Raw genomic sequence first — 18,683 nt, forward strand, 5'->3', positions numbered from 1 at the left:
TTTTTTTATAGAGTAATGACATTGCACAGGACCTAATATGCTCACTGGAGCAGTCAATTGATAGTTACACATCCAGGCAATGGTGCATATGCCTGAGTGCATACTGAATGTTTTCTAACTTCTTAGGTTACAATAATGTAATTAAATATTTTACAGTTGCTGAGGGGCTGGAGCGATAGCACAGCGGTAGGGCGTTTGCCTTGCACGCAGCCAACATGGCCGACCCAATTCCTCCGCCCCTCTCGGAGAGCCCGGCAAGCTACCGAGAGTATCTCGCCCGCATGGCAGAGCCTGGCAAGCTATCCGTGATGTATTCGATATGCTAAACACAGTAACAACAAAATCTCCAATGGAGATGTTACTGGGCCCTCTCGAGCAAATCAATGAACAAAGGGAGGATAGTGACAGTGACAGTGACAGTTGCTGAGATTGGCTCACTAAGATACACATTCTCTCTCTCTCTCTCTCTCTCTCTCTCTCTCTCTCTCTCTCTCTCTCTCATACACATGCACACACACACACATACACGAACTTCAGCCTACTATTCTTCTGTTCCCCACTATTAACAGAAGAGCAGCCCTCCCGTTGATCATCGATTTGCTCAAGCGGGCCCAGTAACGTCTCCATTGGAGACTTTGTTGTTACTGTGTCTGGCATATCGAATACGTCATGGGGAGCTTGCCAGGTTCTGCCGTGCGGGCGAGCAGCATATATATATATATATATATGTATATAGGCTGGAGCGATAGCACAGTGGATAAGGCATTTGCACGCAGCCGGTTTAATTCCTCTGCCCCTCTCAGAGAGCCCAGCAAGCTACTGAGAGTATATTGCCCTCATGACAAAGCCTGGCAAGCTCCCTGTGACGTATTCAATACCCAAAAAACAGTAACAAGTCTCACAAATGTTTAGAAGCACTGTATTCTCTAGGCATTGCCCAAATGAATGTGGTGTCTGAATGTGACAAATAACCTTCAAAGGTCACCCAGGACCTGGCTCAGCAGATAAATCTGATCTTACACAAATACATGCCTCATCAGGTCAGTCTTTCCTCATCTTCTCACCACAAAGTTGAACAGATTGTATCTCTAGTTGGATGCTATGTCTACTCTACTGCACACTCAACATGCAAACGCTTTAAAACAAAGTAGCACTGTAGATTGCTCATCGATTTGCTCTAACAGGGCACCAGTAATGTCTCCATTGTGAGACTTGTTACTGTTTTCGGCATACCGAATAGGGTATCCTAAGAAAAGTACAAACTTCACTGGTGAAAGGATGGATCTTGGAACATTGTATAACTGAAACCCAATCAATGAACAACTTTGTAACTGTACATCTCATGGTGATTCTGTTAAAAATAAATAAATAACAAAGAGGGAACTAAAGTAAACGTACAAACTGCCCAATCGAAGCTATGGTGAGTGGGATGAGCTTATAAATAATATTTTGTGCTCGGGTTTGATGTCTCTTTCAATAAAATAATGACCCCTTTCCACTCTGACAGCAACTGGACAGAATTTTCACCTCTCATCTCACCTCCAGGGCATCTCCCATGAAATAAAAACAACATCTTAGTGGATGGACATGGAGAGTATCATGCTAAGTGAAATGAGTCAGAAAGAGAGGAACCGACATAGAAGGACTGCACTCATTTGTGGAATATAAAATAACATAGTATGAGGCTAACACCCAAGGGCAGTAGAGACAAGGGAGAGGAGGATCACTCCACAGTTGGAAGGATGCCTCTTGTGCTGGGGGGAAAGGCAGTTGGGATAGAGAAGGGACCACTAAGTCAATGATGGTTGGAGGGATTGCTTGGGATGGGAGATGTGTGCTGAAAGTCGACAAAGTACCAAACATGATAGCCTCTCAGTATCTATATCACAAACCCTAACGCCCAAAAGTAGAAAGAGAGTAAGAGTAAGAGAGAGAGACAGAGAGAGAGAGAGAGAGAGAGAGAGAGAGAGAGAGAGAGAGAGAAAGTTTGTGTATCTTAGTGTGTATCTCTTCCACAAATCCCACTTCACCCATAGAGGCAGGGGGTGAAGTGAGGAGTTGTGGATCCCCACCAACACTGGGGATATTGGTGGTGGAAAATTACACTGGTGAAGAGATAGGTGTTATATCATTGTATAACTGAAACTCAATCATGAAAGCTTTGTAACTGTTTCTCACAGTGATTCAATTTTTTTAAAAAAGGATAAAGAAATAGCATCTTTATTCTGTTTTCCAAAGTGGGTACTACAGTGAGGTAAGTGAGGCAATAGTCTGTGGTACAGAATTTAAGGAGATTGGCTGGAGATATAGTATAGAGACTAAGGTGCTTGTCTTGCATGTAGCCAACCCAAGTTCAATCCCCAGCACCCCTCACTGAACCCCTGAACGCATAACCAGGAGTAAGCCCAGAGCACTGCTGAGTGTGGCCAAAAAAATGGGAAGGGTACCACAAAACTCAGAAATCCGAATAAATATTTTTAATATTTTCATTTTCAGAAGAAATAAGGATATGTGATATTTTTAAATATCAAAAACAATGCAAAAAAGCAAATAACGGGCAAAAACAATAAAAAAAAAGTGAAACAGAGACAGGATCAGCATCAGTGATACCTCCTTTAGCCTCAGGTCCACAGGAGCCCAGTGTGGCACTGCCACTTCCAGGACAAAAAAGCTGAGGACCAGTTGCCAGCTCTGACACCCGAGCCTGCAGGGCACATTATGGCTGATGCAGGCCCGAACCATCCCAGGCTTCTGGGCTAATCATAGTCCTGGTCAGTTATCTAACAAGAGGAAAGTCTCTACACAATACTCTTGAAGAGTTTAATAATCAATCCTTGAAGAAATATGACTGGAGGAACTAACTTCAAGACAGTCACAAGGAAATAACTACAAAAGTCAATTAGAAAAGAGTTAATTTGGGTGTCAGAGACAGAGTACAGAAGGTTGTACCGTTGCCTTGCATGAGGTCAATCTGAGTTTGATTCTGGGCATCCCATATGCTCCCTGGAGCACTGCCAGGAGCGATTACTAAGTGCATAACAGGAGTGACCCCTGAGCATTGCCACGTATGGTCCCAAAACAACAACAACAACAACAAAAATAGTTAATTTAATTTACTGATAAAATGTCTATTTCTGAAACCGATTTTTTTTAACTAGATACTTACAGATGGAAGAGTAAGCGTCTTGAAAGACCCTAAAAGAAAAAAAGAAATCAGTCTTAATTTGAATTTCATGATACAATACAGAACTCATAAAGACTTTCCTAATACTCTTACATGAAGAGGAATCATAAATCTAGGATTGTTAGATTAAATTTCTATTAAACTTATGACTGTCAAACTAAGTGAATCATTTTAATTATTATGGTTTAGGTAACTGGGTTACAAAAGCATTCAAGTTTCTGATACTGATGTACCCACACTACCCATCCCTGCCACCAAAGTGCCCAGGACCCTCCCCCACCCGTCACCTTCAGTCCAATGTCCCCCCACCCCACCTCACTACTTGTTGACTGACAATTATTTTCATGCAGTTGGTTTCCTCCCTTAGCACGTACTGGAGACCCCCTACCTATGTTCTAGGGTCAATTCCCAGCAACTTCATCCTCATCCCTCCCCCCCCCCCCCACCGACCTGATACTCTCAGGTCTATTTTCTAGTATCTGAGGTTTATACCAATTGACAACAAACCTCAACAAAACAACAGCTTTCATGACCAAAACACCTGGGAGCCTATTGGACAGCATTGGACCAAAAATTTAATGAAAGTTGAGCCAGACTCAAAAAACTATCAATGGGTGATTCTCCCCAAACTTAGTGAATTCTGCTTCTGTTTCCTGTTAAATTTTCTGTCATTGTTGCTGCTGCTATTGCTGCTGTTTCTAGGTTATCCACGTTTGAAGGGCGCTTTACATAGTTTACAGAAAGAATCTAAGATTTATTCCTTATGTTCTCATACCCTCATGATGAAGGAAGATAAGGAAGACATTACTCATGACAGGAGTGAGCAGCGACTCAGAGATGACTCATTAATATTAGAATGTGGCAGGATTTTTTTCATGCAGTTTCTAAACATAGGCTGCCTTTAATTCATGCCCATTTCTTAGCAGACCAGTTACTTCAAGAAAAACAGAATGGCTCAAGTTAAATGTAAAAAAAAGAGCTTATCCAAAGTTCCCATTTAAGAGACATAAATTCAGAGCTGGTGATAGGGTATCAGTTCTACCATTCATTTAGGAAATATTTATTAAGGGCACAAGAAACCAGACAAACATCATCCTTCTTCCTGAAGATCATGTGGGTCTCCCAGGGGAAGACAGGCATAAGGGCACAACACACAGCAAGGTACAATGAGTGACCTCAGAAATCAGACCAAAACAGCCCTACCCCAAATCAGTCACATACGAGCCCCATCCTTGAACAAGTGACTTGGTTCTCCCAGCTCACTTTCCTCACCCAGAATAAGAGCCTATTAATAATCAAACCATGCCATAGGTTACCTGTGATAACTGAATGTGTGAATGCCTATGAGGTCTATAGAACAGTGTCTGGCACAGAGGAAATCCTGTATGAAAGTCAGTTATTCTATTGCCAGAAAGCCTGCAGAGAGGCTCCCAGAGGCTGTTAGTGACGCCCTAGACAACAGTCTTCAAACTTCCATGATGGAGCATTCAATGAACCCATATATTTCATGCACTTTATGAATGTCAACTTAGATTTATAAATTTTTTTTGGCTTTTTGGTTCACACCCGGCGAAGCACAGGGGTTACTCCTGGTCCCCCGAGCACCATATGAGATGTTGGGAATTGAACCCCGGTTGGCCATGTGCAAGGCAAATAAATGCCCTACCTGCTGTGCTATTGCTCCAGCCCCTAGATTCATAATGTTAAGACACACGTACTTTCTCAACCAAAACATCAAATGCTAAAAAAATCACAATTTCTTCTTGTGTGTCTAAAAATATTACAAACAGAAGTTAATGTATTTTATGTCTACACCTTTAAAAATAGTCCTGCAGAGGCAAGGGAGATGGTACAGCAAGTAAGGCACTTGACTTGCATGTACCAGACCCTGGATCGGTCCCTGACACCACATTAGGGACCCCTGAAACCCATCAGGAGTGACCCCTGAGCAGAGAGCCAGGAGTAAACTCTGAATGTCACAAAGGCTGTTCAAAAAAATAATAATAAGGGGGTATGGTGCCGCCAGCAGGTCAATCTGTATCTGTGAGGCGAGTGCATCAGCAGCCTCATGGCACCTTCAGACTTCCAGATACCCCCAAATTGCTGCTGTGCCTTTGGCCAGACCCCAAAAACTTGGGACAAAGTTTACCAAGAAAGTAAACGGCCAAAAGTTAGGTATGTGGGAAACACACCCACAAACCACCCCCGGCTCAGCTATATAATTGGAGGCAAGGCCTCTTTGGTTCCTGATTGAACTGCTTAATGGACATGATCCCAGAGACTCAGAAACGAATCTCAGACCCAGTGGCTTTAGGTAGAAATGCGTCTGGTCTCTGCAGTAGGCTACCGGTGCTGGGCCAACCCAGGTGGGAATAGGTTTCGTGCCTTGGCCTACTCCCCCTGGCGGCCCAGTGGCCGCCATCCGTCTGAGGCCACTGGATTGTCACATTTGGGCCCCCAGTGACGAGACACACAGGGCCTCACGGGATGAGGGTGGAGCCGGGCCTATCCTCTCCACCCCAACGAGACCCCAAGTCATCGCCCACGAATGGCCTCTCTGGCTCCTGATCAAGCTGCTTAACGGCCATGATCCCAGAGACTCAGAAACAAATCTCAAAACCCAGTGGCTTTTGGCAGCAATATATCCGGACTCCACAGTACGTTACTGTCGCCGGGCCACCCCAGGGAGGAAAGGGTGTTGTCCCTCCGCCTGCTCCCTCTTGGCGACTTGGTGGCTGTCATCCTCCAGAGGCCATTGGACAGTCAGGCTTGGGCCCGCAGTGACAAAACTTGTTGTGTCTCACGGGATGGGGGGGAGGTGGAGCCGGGCCTGTCCTCCCCACCCTAACGAGACCCCAAGTCATCGCCCACAAATGGCCTCTCTGGCTCCTCATCAAGCTGCTCAATGGCCTTGATCCCAGAGACTCAGAAACAGATCTCGAAACCCAGCGGCTTTTGTCAGAAATGTGTCCGGACCCCGCAGTAGGTTACTGTCACCGGGCCACCCCAGGGGGGAATGGGTGCTGTCCCTCCGCCTGCTCCCTCTTGGCGACTTGGTGGCTGTCATCCTCCAGAGGCCATTGGACAGTCAGGCTGGGGCCCGCAGTGACGAAACTTGTTGTGTCTCACGGGATGGGGGGGAGGTGGAGCCGGGCCTGTCTTCCTCACCCCAATGAGACCCCAAGTCATCGCCCGCGAATGGCCTCTTTGGCTCCTCATCAAGCTGCTCAACGGTCATGATCCCAGAGACTCAGGAGCAGATCTCTAAACCCAGTGGCTTTTGCCAGAAATCCCTCCAGATTTAAGTGTTAAAATTTCAGAACTTCAAAACCGCATGGCCCTACTGCAGCCACACGACATCATATGTTATTCATAACCAGCAATAGAACACAAATTGTACACTGTTGCCTTTTCAGCAGATCTGAGTGTTGGGGTAAAATCTTAAATAATGGTGGGTCTGGTGTCGAAATAGTGAATGTGATCAAAGTAGAGAGAGAGTAATGTAGAAATCGCCTGCCCCACAGGCAGGGGGAGGGTGTGGGATGGGGGTATACTGGGATTTTTGGTAGTGGAGAATGGGCACTGGTGAAGGTACGGGTGTTTCATTGTATGACTGAGACTTAGACCCAAAAGCTTTGTAACTGCTGTCACGGTGATTCAATAAATAAAATTACAAAAAATGGAAAAAGAAAAAAAAAAAGTAAGGTGGAGTTCATGCACAATTCAATCAGCTAATCAGTGGCTGAATAAATAGCAGTACTCCTACAAAAAAAGAAGGAAAAAATAATAATAATAATAAAAATACTAATAAAAGTCCTGCACACACAGTCTCTGAAAACCAGGACTCAACCACTGGGCCACAGGAAAACACAAATATGTTCTCAGAAGCATTCATCAACAGCACTTATCACCTGGCGCATGTCCCATTATCCAATAACTGCCACAAGAGGGAAGAAAAGGCCGGACTCTTAAATAATGGAATAATGGACAAAACGTGATTTGAAACGGTCAAGAAGAAGCGACTGAGCAAAAGTCCAAAGGAGAACAGAGAATACATAGAAAGGGGAAAGCACCGAAATAAAATGATGCCAAATTCTGCGGTTATCGGATAAGGAGGAATTAGTCAGAGGAGGAAGGAAAAGAGTTTCCAGGCAGAGTAACAACAAATACAAAGCTGTGGAGGAAAACATGACTCTGCCAAAGCAAAGCGCTGCGTGAGTGAGAGCTAAAAGAACGAGAACCACGTTTCCAAAGACCTTTCATGCCAGCAGGAACCCGGGTTTTCCAGATGCCGCTGTTAGCCCAGCACCCTGCTTTAACTGTTGACCTCGTATTTTTTCATTCAGCAAAATATTACAAAGAGATGAGTTTAATTTGCACATGATTTAGTGAAGAAAATCCATGATCATTCTTTGGGCATCTCAACATGGAGAGAAAAAATTCCATTTATGAACTTCTTACTGACACTTTCTACTGTGAATTAAAGAAAACTACTGATCTTGAGCATGGTCATGTCTCTTAAGATAAAATCCCAAAGATGTGGTCCATACAAGAAACCATTGCTCTGCAAGTTCTGGTCCCTGTGGTGCTCACAAACATGCTCGCAGGGGGGCCACACTCTTGGCCACAGTGCTCACACACCTTTAATCATGGTGCACCTGTTGCACACTTTTCTTTTTCTTTTTGGGTCACACCCAGCGATGCACAGGAGTTACTCCTGGTTTATGCACTCAGGAATTACTCCTGGCGGTGCTCGAGGGACCATATGGGATGCTGGGAATCGAACCCGGGTTGGCCGCGTGCAAGGCTAACACCCTACCCGCTGTGCTATTGCTCCAGCCCCTAACTGTTGCACACTTTAGCTGTGGTGCATACACACAACTGGCCGTGTGCCAGAGATCACACGCTCTGTTGCGGAGTCAGGGGTCTTAGATGTCAGACCACTGGGACCATGGTTAGTGTGCATGCGTGACATGAGGCCTTGCCCTCAAGGTCAAATATATGCAAGGCTCTGGGCCCCCCCAATTGCACCTCCTCTTATCTAACAATCACAGTCCTTGGCATTTATCAAAGGAGTTTTAAACTTATATCCACAAAAGCTCCACACACGGATGTTTACAGCGGTTTTTTTATTTTCATTTCATTTCATTTCATCATCCTGTTATTTGTCAATTGCCTCGAGCAGGCCCCAGTAACGTCTCTTTCATCCTAGTCCTGAGATTATATTCACGGCTCTTTAGGAGAATGAGACCCATCATGGTTACTGGTATTTGGCATATTTGGTACGCCACGGGGAGTTTGCTAGACTCTGCCCTGTGGGCAGGCTACATTCGATAGCCTGCAAGTTTGTCCAAAGTAGGAATGAGATAATAAGATGTCATAAAAAAAAAGTTCTGATAAGATGTCGCGCGGTTCCGGGATCTGGATTTTTATAGTCTCGGTTTTTTTATTAAATATTTTTATTAGTGTGTTTACAGCAGTTTTATTGTAGTCGCCAAAATTTATAAACAACCAAGATGTTCTTCAGTTGGTAAATGGATAGGTAAACTAATGGAACTGGAAGCAGTATTAAATTTATAAAAATAATGTGGCACTTCCCCAATTCCTCTGTGGCTCACTCTTAACTCAGACCCTAAGACAGTTTTGCTCACATTAAAAAGAAATGAAATCTCAGACCTGGAAGAATCTTAAAAGAGTGCCACACTAAGGTAGAAAGGGCAGGCTGAAGAACGTTGCATTCGGCAAAACACCATTTGACATTCTGAAATAATTAAAACTGCAGAGAAAATAAAAATATGGTTTCAGAGGACAGCGGGGCCAGACAAACAGGTGGAGAAAGGATGGTTTTTAAGCTAGTGAAAATATTCTAGGGGCTGGAGTGATAGCACAGCGGGTAGGGCGTTTGCCTTGCACGCGTCTGACCCGGGTTCGATTCCCAGCATCCCATATGGTTCTCCAAGCACCGCCAGGAGTGATTCCTGAGTGCAAAGCCAGGAGGAGCCCCCGAGCACCGGCGGGTGTGACCCAAAAAGAAAAAAAAATTCTGTATGATGTAATGATGGATAAATGTTATTAGTTATTTACACAAACCCAAGAGTAAGCCTTACAATGAAACAGAGTGACAATGATGTGTCACTAGAGAGTGACCCTTGATCAGAAAAGAAAAAGAAAAAGAGGTACGCGGTTTCAGTGTCGGCAGGCACAGCCACGCACGCAGGGGTCTAGGAACAAAAAGGGCAATGCATGCAAAACAGTAAACTTGGCACATATAAACATATAATATCTAAATATATTTCAAATATGCATTTTAAATATAAAAACTGAAATACTGGTGCCCAAGATAAGTATAGGAAGGAAGTAGCTTGCTTTGCATGTAGGTGACCCACACTTGATTCCCTGGCAATCCGTATGTTCCCCTTATCCCTGCAGGAGTGATCTCTGAGTACATTGAGAAATGATAAAAAGAACAGAAAAGAAAGGAAGAAAAAAGAGAGAGAGCAAGAAAGAAGGAAAGAAAGAAAGAAGAGAGAGGAAGAGAAAGAGAAAGAAAGAGTGAAAGAAAGAAGGAGGAGGGGAAGGAAGGAGGGAGGGAGGGAAGGGAGGAAGGAAGGAAGGAAGGAAGGAAGGAAGGAAGGAAGGAAGGAAGGAAGGAAGGAAGGAAGAACATCCAGAAGGAACCCACTCTGAATTTGGTCCTGCGTCTCAGGGGTTTTAAATACCCCCTTTTCGTTAAGTTTTCAACAAATTTCACTGCACTTTCCTTGAATAAAGTTGTTGCATTAAAAAAAAGAGAGACAGAAATTCTACCCCCCCTCCCCGCAACCAGTGCCACAGCTGAAAGAGATGAACACCACAGTCAGGTGTGTCTGCAACCCCTAGCACTGAAACATTGATGGAGGAAAGTGGAGAAAATAAGGATAAATAAATAATAAAAACAAAATATATTAGCATATATGTTATGATCGGACATCTTGGACTTTCTCATAAATACTGTTTTGTATAACCTGCTAAGTAAAACAAGTTTGTGAGTTTGCACTGCCAGTAACTAAAAAGATAATGAAATGACAGGGAAGGAAAAGCTCTTTTTACCACAAAACTGCAAATAAAAATTATAGAGGACTTCCTGGAATCCAAAAAGTTTGTAACTATGATCATGGTAACAACTGACTTGGAAAATAACCATACTAGCAAGATAAATGAGACTCATGAAGCACTGTAGCACTGTCCTCCCATTGTTCATCGAGTTGCTCGAGCGGGCACCAGTAACATCTCTATTGTGAGACTTCTTACTATTTTTTTGGCATATCGAATACACCACGGGGAGCTTGCCAGGCTCTGCCGTGTGGGGGGGATTCTCTCGGTCGCCCGCCAGGCTCTCTGAAAGGGACCGAGGAACTGAACCTGGGTCGGCCGCGTGCAAAGCAAACGCCCTACCCGCTGTGCTATCATGAAAAATGGAGCTGGAGACTCCTGAAAATAATAATAATAAAGTCATTGTATTTTTAAGCTACTCTGTTTGGGTGGTTTATTTCACTATAGAAAACTGGTATGCTTGAAATAAAAAAGGATGAGCAGATCACTAAAACTGCTCCTAGCATACAGCTGCCTCTGGCCACCCGCAGCCCTGGAGCCAAACATACCACAAGTATGAAACAAACCCCTAGTTCCAAGTCCTGGGACCAAGCACTGAGCATATAATGCTTCAACAATAATTTCATAGCTTTTATACAATGGTTTGGTAATATGTATATATAATTGGAATAAGTACATTATTAAAATTAATTTAATCGGTTGATTTTTACCTTTTGTGTGAGGTTGCTAACAAATACTAAAGTACTATGTGGTAAGAATATACACCCATTGAACAGCGCATGTCTGAAGTAGGGAGGTTAGCTTCTTGCGTAGCAGAACTAAAACCATCAACAGATGTAACAGCGCACGCTATTTTAATTTTTGTGACAAAAGTGATAGAAATAATAAATACTATTTTCAGTTATCTAAGAGCATTACACTGGCATAATTTTGAAGAGACTTTTGACAGTGCCTGGTATCAGTCTCAGGGGCTTGAACAGGCAAGACAAACATGCTACCACTAAGCTATATCCCCAACCCTTATTATCTTTCTAAGTGAGAACACAGACATTAAGTAAGCAGCCCAGGGTTACACAGCAAAGAAATAAGAGTCTGTGGGGCTGGAGCAATAGCACAGCAGGTAAGGCATTTGCCTTGCACATGGCCGACCGGAGTTCGATTCCCAGCATCCCATGTGGTACCCCGAGCACCACCAGGAGTAATTCCTGAGTGCGTGAGCCAGGAATAACCCCTGTGCATTGCCAGGTGTGACCCAAAAAGCAAAATAAATAAATAAATAAAAGAAGAGGAAGAAGAAGAAGAAGAAGAAGAAGAAGAAGAAGAAGAAGAAGAAGAAGAAGAAGAAGAAGAAGAAGAAGAAGTAAGAGCCAGTATGCTAACCTAGGCTCTTAGCTCTCGGGGTCCAGCTCTAAACCATTATTTTGTATAAACCATTACTTTGTAGTGCATCTTAGAAAGGCAACTGTTCCTTTAAAGTAGTGTTCGTCAAGTAAAGGATGTTTGGAGGATTCGCTTGGGATGCAAGATACACACTGAAAGTAGACTATAGACCGAACACGATGAGCACTCAATACCTCTATTGCAAACCACAACACCCTAAAGGAAAGAGAAAGCAAAAGGGAATGTCCTGCCACAAAGGTCGGGTGAGGGGGTGGAGGGAGGGGGTGGGAGGGATCATTGGTGGTGGAGAATGGGCATTGGTGGAGGGATGGGTACTCGATCATTGTATAACTAAAACCCAAGCATGAAAGTTTGTGTAAGTCTACAATTGTACCTCATGGTGTTTCACTATTAAAAAAAATTTTTTTAATAAAAAAATAAATAAAGTAGTGCTCTTCCTGCCTTGGATTTATAGAAAAAATTCCACAGGCAAGGATCCTCTTTTTCATATGTTGTATCACTACTCAGGCATAGAAGCTCACAGTGAAATCCCGCATCTCTTCAATTCTGCTGCTCTCCACCAGAATATAGGCATCCTTCTTCCAGACTGTTCCCTTATCCTTGGCATTAGACTACAAGCACGCTGAACGAACACAGTAACACAGTTCTCTGGGTTTTGTTGAGGGGGGTTGTTTTTTGTTTGGGGGACCACAACTGGTGGTGGGAGTGAGGGAGTTACTCCCAGCTCTATGTACTCAGTAATTGCTCCCAGTGGTGCTCCAAGCAATGAGCCAGGTCGGATTGAACCCTCTCTCCAATCTCAAAGAAAACGTTTTTTTTCTTTTTGGGTCACACCTGGCAATGCACAGGGGTTACTCCTGACTGCACTCAGGAGTTACTCCTGGCGGTGCTCAGGGGACCATATGGTATGCTGGGAATCGAACCTGGGTCAGCCGCGTGCAAGGCAAACTCCCTACCCGCTGTACTATCACCCAGCCCCCTCAGAGAAAACTTTTAAATAAGTTATGCTATACAAGAACTTCCAAAAAGGATACAAGAGCTAGAAAAATTCCCAGCTCTTCAATCAATTCTTCACTTGATAAAAGCTATGATACATTTGAATTTCATTTTTAAGGTCTTTAAAATTCCTCCTCACTGAAAGGGACCCTCCTTCACTGCTGGTGGGAATGCCGACTAGTTCAACCGTTTTGGAAAACAGTATGGATAATTCTCCAAAAATTAGAAATTGAGCTCCCATTCGACCCAGCAATACCACTCCTGGGAATATATCCCAGAGAGGCAAAAAAGTATAGCCGAAGTGACATCTGCACCTGTTTGTTAATTGCAGCACTCTTTACAATAGCTAGAATCTGGAAAAAACCTGAGTGCCCAAGAACAGATGACTGGTTAAAGAAACTTTGGTACATTTACACAATGGAGTACTATGTAGCTGTTAGAAAAGATGAAGTCATGAAATTTACATACAAGTGGTACTACATGAAAAGTATCATGTTAAGGGAAATGAGTCAAAAAGAGCGGGATAGACACAGAAAGATTGCATTCATCTGGGGAACATAAAGTAACAAAATAGGAGACTAACACCCAAGAATGGCGGAGATTAGTACCAGGAGGTTTACTCCATGGCTTGGAGGCCAGCCGCACATGCTAGGAGAAAAGGCAGCTCAGGTAGAGAAGGGAGCACCAAATAAAGGGTGTTGGGAGGATCCTCCCAGGATGGGAGATGCATGCTGAAAATAGACTATAGACCGAACATGATTGCCACTCAATGCCTCTTTTGCAAACCACAGCACCCAAAAGGAGAGAGAGAGAGATAACAGAGGGGAATGCCCTGCCACAGAGACAGGGTGGGATGGGGGGATGGAGGGTAGGAGAGACGCTGGGACCCATGGTGATGGAGGATGGGCACTGGTGGAGGAATGGGTACTTGATCATTGTATAACTGAAACCCAAACACAAAAATTTATAAGTCTGTAACTGTACCTCATGGTGTTTCACTAATAAAAAAATAAATAAAAATAAAAATAAATCATCCCAGCACAAAAAAATAAATAATAAAATAAAATAAGTGTTGCCTAATGTGAAAAAAATAAAAATAAATAAATAGATAAAATTCCTCCTCACTGACAGTCAAACAAGAACCACATCTATTGGGGGGAAGCCGACACTGAGATCGGGATTCAAGGGCCAGAGGATCTGTAAGGGAGTTGGGCTTGAGCCCAGCAGTGGAGAGGGAGAAGGAGGTGCAGAAGGCTGGGGGGAAGGACCACATCCCGGCCAGACTGCACAGCACCCACCAGGAGATCCTAGGCTGGACGAAATACAAAAAAGTATGTGGCACTAAACCGAACTCCAACAAAGAGTTCGCTCAATTGCTGAGTTACTTTAATTATTGGAATTGTTTTAGCGTGATTTTTCATCACTCTGTGATAAATCAATCATCGGGGTTAACTATTCTGTCAGCCTAGTGACTGAGGGAAACAATGTGCTTCCTGACATGTGTCTACCTCCCATCAGGGCTGCGTTTACAAAGGGTGTGTGTGTGTGTGTGTGTGTGTGTGTGTGCGCGCACGCGCTCACTTGTGTATACAAAGACCACAAGTGTATCCGCAATGGGACTATTTTTATCCAGGGGACATAAAGTGAAGAAGGTCTAGACTCCAAATAAATCTTAGAGGTTGATTCACTTATGGCAAGCATAAAAGCAAGCTGCCCAGAAACTGAAGTGCAGGAAAACCTGTTTCATAGTCGAACTCTTAAAAAATACATAGATCTTGCAAGAGTCAAATATTTGAGAGGTTCTGTCATTTGAGAGAAACTGGAAGAGGAAGTTTAAGGCGTGCCCGAACCCCTGCTGGGATATGGCTCCAGGATCACTCAGAGACCTAGAACGGAATCAGAGCCAGGAACAGACACCCCACCCAAAAGCTGAAGAGGAGGGACAGAGATGTCCCACCCTGCCCTCGTGTTTGCTGGATTTGGGAGGGACTCCAGAATCTGCAGAAGGATCCAGCTCACTCAGTGCTCCCTCATGTCCTTATCAGAAGGTCGACTTAACCACTCAACATTTTCTTTTTTTTTTTTAATTTTTATTAGTGAGACACCATGAGGTACAGTAGTAGACTTACAAATTTTTGTGCTTGGGTTTCAGTTATACAGTGATCAAATACCCATCCCTCCACCAGTGCCCATTTCCCACCACCACGGATCCCAGTATCCCTCCCACCCCCCAACCCCCCCATCCCACCCTGCCTCTGTGGCAGGGCATTCCCCTCTGTTCTCTCTCTCCTATTGGGTGTTGTGGTTTGCACTGGTCTTCCCTCTAAACTTACCAAAGCAACTTGGAATTTCCCAGGCACTCATGAAGTCTTATTTGAAAATCTCTGCATTCTAGCAACATTAAAAAAAAACCATAAACCCAGGGGCAGGGGAAAGAGAATGTAGATAAGGAGCAGGAATCTCTTTCAGGGCTGGTGCTGTAGAGAACTAGATAGTATTGACTAATAAGTGTAAGCACTGCTTCTCTCTTTTGGTGAACTCCAAAAATGGGAAACAGTCACCAGCTCTGGAAGACTGCCCAGCACACTTTTATAAAAAATGCCCTCTGTTATGTCAAGTTCTTCTCAACTTTATTGCAGAGAGCTTTGTAAAACTCAAATTGTTGTTGTGTATAATCAGGAGGGGGGGGGGGGGGGGAAATCCTTCTTAAGACTCATTCAAAAGCTTTCTCTTTCTCTTTCCCAAGGCCAAAGAAGCAACTCAAAAGACACCTTGTTTTGAGCCTTCATGTTTGGCACCGGCCTTAAAGTCTGCAGTTTGATTTACAAATAGAGTCAAAGCTATTTTTAAATTGTGTAATAAGCACACACAGAAACTAACCTTTCCTTAACTTTTTTGACTCACTCTATAATGGTATGTGCTGTCTCTCCTGACAAATTTGTTCACCAAACACTCTGCAAAGAATCACTGAAGGCAGGAAGAGTGTGTCAAGGAGAACCGATTGGATCCAGAAATATTCTCTGAGAAAAAAAAGTGACTCGACTATATATGCCTCACTTCAGTATTTATTGCTTTATTGTCAGTTCTCTGCTGTTCGGTAAGAAAAATTAATTAAATAGATCACTTCTTTAGCTTAAAACATTTGCCTTGTTACCTAGGTATTAAATACTCTCCTTATTCAACATCTCCTTTCATCAACGATGAACAAAGAAATAAGAGAAGTTTTCCACCACAAATCTATGAAGACAAACACTATAAGAATATTTCTACCTTACTGTTAAATGTCACGTCTAGTGTGAGAAACTCTGGTGAATTCCGTTTATCAAAAATTAAGTGGTATTTCGGGGCCGGAGCAATAGCACAGCAGGTAGAGCGTTTGCCTTACACTCAGCCAACCCAGGTTCGATTCCCAGCATCCCATATGGTCCCCTGAGCACCGCCAGGGGTGATTCCTGAGTGCAGAGCCAGGAGTAACCCCTGAGCATCGCCGGGTATGACCCCCAAAAAAAAAGCACAAAAAAAAAAATAAGTGGTATTTAGAGTAACTGAATGAGGAAACGCAATGGTTTAAAGGGGCTGGGGAGTGGGAGGGGGCCTTGCTCACCTTTGGTCCCAGAGTATAGGAAGGAGGAGGAAAGAAAGAGAAACAAATGAAGCAGAAGGAGAAATAGATGAGAGGAAACAGGGACGGGGGTAAAGGGGATTAGGTACATTGGTGGTGTGGAGGAAAAACAGAGCTAAATATCCAAACCACGGCATCAACAATGCTGAAATAACAAGGCCCAAACTTTAATAACCAAACTTAAAAGATGCCTGTCAAGAGGACAGGCTGGGGCTGGGGTAAGAGGTAGAGAGAAAACCTCGCAACATTGGAGGGGAGAAATTGACACTGGTGGTGGGATCAGTAATGGAACATTATTACGTCAAAAGCCCCACAATGAAGAACTTCATAATTAATTGTTCTTTTAAAAAATAGAATTTAAGGGGCTGGAGCGATAGCACAGCAGGTAGGGCATTTGCCTTGCACGCGGTCCATCCAGGTTCGATTCCCAGCATCCCATATGGTCCCCTGAGCACCGCCAGGAGTAATTCCTGAGCGCAGAGCCAGGAGTAACCCCTGTGCATTGCCCGGTGTGACCCAAAAAGAAAAAAATAATAGAATTAAAAAATAATAATAAAAAATAGAATTTATTTTAAAAAATAGAAGAAGCAGTATTTCAAACAAAACAAAATCTTCTTTGGCTTCTTAATTTTGTCTCATTTATTTTTTCCTTTCCTGTCTCCCCTCAATACAGACATCACAATACATATGAGATTCCTAAATAATTTTTGTCTCTATTTTGCCACTAAGCACAAAATATGTCCAAGAAAAAACCACTAAAAGCAAAATAAGTAAAATGGCAGGGATGAGAGAGAGTTCAAAGGCTGGAGCTCACATAAGCTCATTAACGGCCATGATCCAAAGACTCGCTTGGAACAGAGCAACACAGAACAACACGCCATAAAGATGCCCCGGACCCCAAAGTCACCACCCAGTTTAAAAAAAAATAAATTAATAAAATTAATTAATTAATAAAATTAATTAATTAATAAAATTAACCTCAGCTGTGAAAGTATCTTGCCCGCACGATAAAGCCTGGCAAGCTACCCGAGAATGGATTCGATATGCCAAAAACAGTAACAGTAAGTCTCACAACTTGTTGTTAGACGTTACTAGGGCCCGCTCGAGCAAATCAATGAACAACGGGAGGACAGTGCTACAGTGCTACAGAATTCCTGGAGTGACATCTCATTCCTCTACACCACTAATGTACCAAGAGTAACACACCACATTTGATAGGTTATAAAGTAGAAAGTAACCCATCTCAGGAAGAAAAAGGTAAGCACACAAGGCTCAAGCTTTAACAGCATGCTAGTAATCTCTTACACAAGAGCTTAATGGCTCCAGGGTGAAACACAACAATCTTCACACACTTTCCTCTAAAGGAAAAATTTTGGGATCGTTTTTAGTGGATTATTCTCGGAGAGCCCGGCAAGCTACCAAGAGTATTCAATATGCCAGACACAGTAACAACAAAGTCTCCAATGGAGACGTTACTGGGCCCGCTTGAGCAAATCGACGATCAACGGGAGGGCCTTTACTTTACTTTACTTTATTTTTAGTGGATTATTCATAACAAGCAATACAAAATAAATTATTTAGGTCCTGCTTTGGGGATAGGGTTTTGGAGTAAGGGTAGAAACATTTGATATATGGTGGTGGGTAGATGTAATGGTTGTACAATTGGTGTTGGAATATTAAATGTAACAAATTATTGTGAACAGCTTTATAAAAATAAAATTTAAAATTTTTTTTAATTTTTTAAAATGGTCTGGAGCATGGGCTTCACAAGCTGGAGGAGCCTCAGGTTTGGTCATGACATTGGCTGGTCTCCTAGATCCACTGGGAATAACTCCTGACCACTGACCACCAAGCACCACCAGGTGTGACCCAAAAGAAAAGTTTTAAATCAAAAGTTTAATATTTAAAACAAATAGGGGCTGGAGCAACAGTACAGCGGGTAGGGCATTTGCCTTGCACGCGGCTGACCTGGGCTCAATTTCCAGCATCCCATATGGTCCCCTGAGTGCCGCCAGGAATAATTCCTGATGCAAAGCCAGGAGTATTGCCGGGTGTGATCCAAAAAACAAAAAATAAAACAAATAAAATGGCATAGTATAAACTAAATATTAGGTTTTATGGAATAGAAGACTGGGAATGTAGATCAGTAGTCTAGCAGATGTGTTGCATGGTAAAGCATTGGGCTCAATCCCTAGCATCCCAGATCCTCCAAAAAAAGAAATATAAATGGAAAACCAAGAGTCACGGAAGGCCCTTGCTCACTCCATGCACACAGTACTTACTATGGCAGGTCAGCAAGCAAATTGCGCCCACATCTGCTTTTGTACAGTTCATGAACCAAAAATCAGTTTTGCACAAAACCTGAGACCTGGTCATACCATGGTGGAG

The 18,683-nt window shown here is 43.3% G+C and overlaps 1 protein-coding gene across 1 annotated transcript in view; it reads right to left on the minus strand.

Annotated features, from left to right (window-relative positions):
- The window catches only part of CD109 (CD109 molecule), a 177,358-nt gene that overhangs the window by 142,107 nt on the left and 16,568 nt on the right, over nucleotides 1-18,683 (minus strand). Inside the window, exon 3 of the mRNA XM_056109953.1 lies at nucleotides 3,167-3,195. Coding sequence (XP_055965928.1) covers nucleotides 3,167-3,195 — 29 coding nt within the window. The remainder of the gene's footprint in view (nucleotides 1-3,166; nucleotides 3,196-18,683) is intronic.

This window comes from Sorex fumeus, unplaced genomic scaffold, assembly GCF_029834395.1.
Source record: "Sorex fumeus unplaced genomic scaffold, SorFum_2.1 ptg000008l, whole genome shotgun sequence".
Lineage (NCBI taxonomy): Eukaryota > Metazoa > Chordata > Mammalia > Eulipotyphla > Soricidae > Sorex > Sorex fumeus.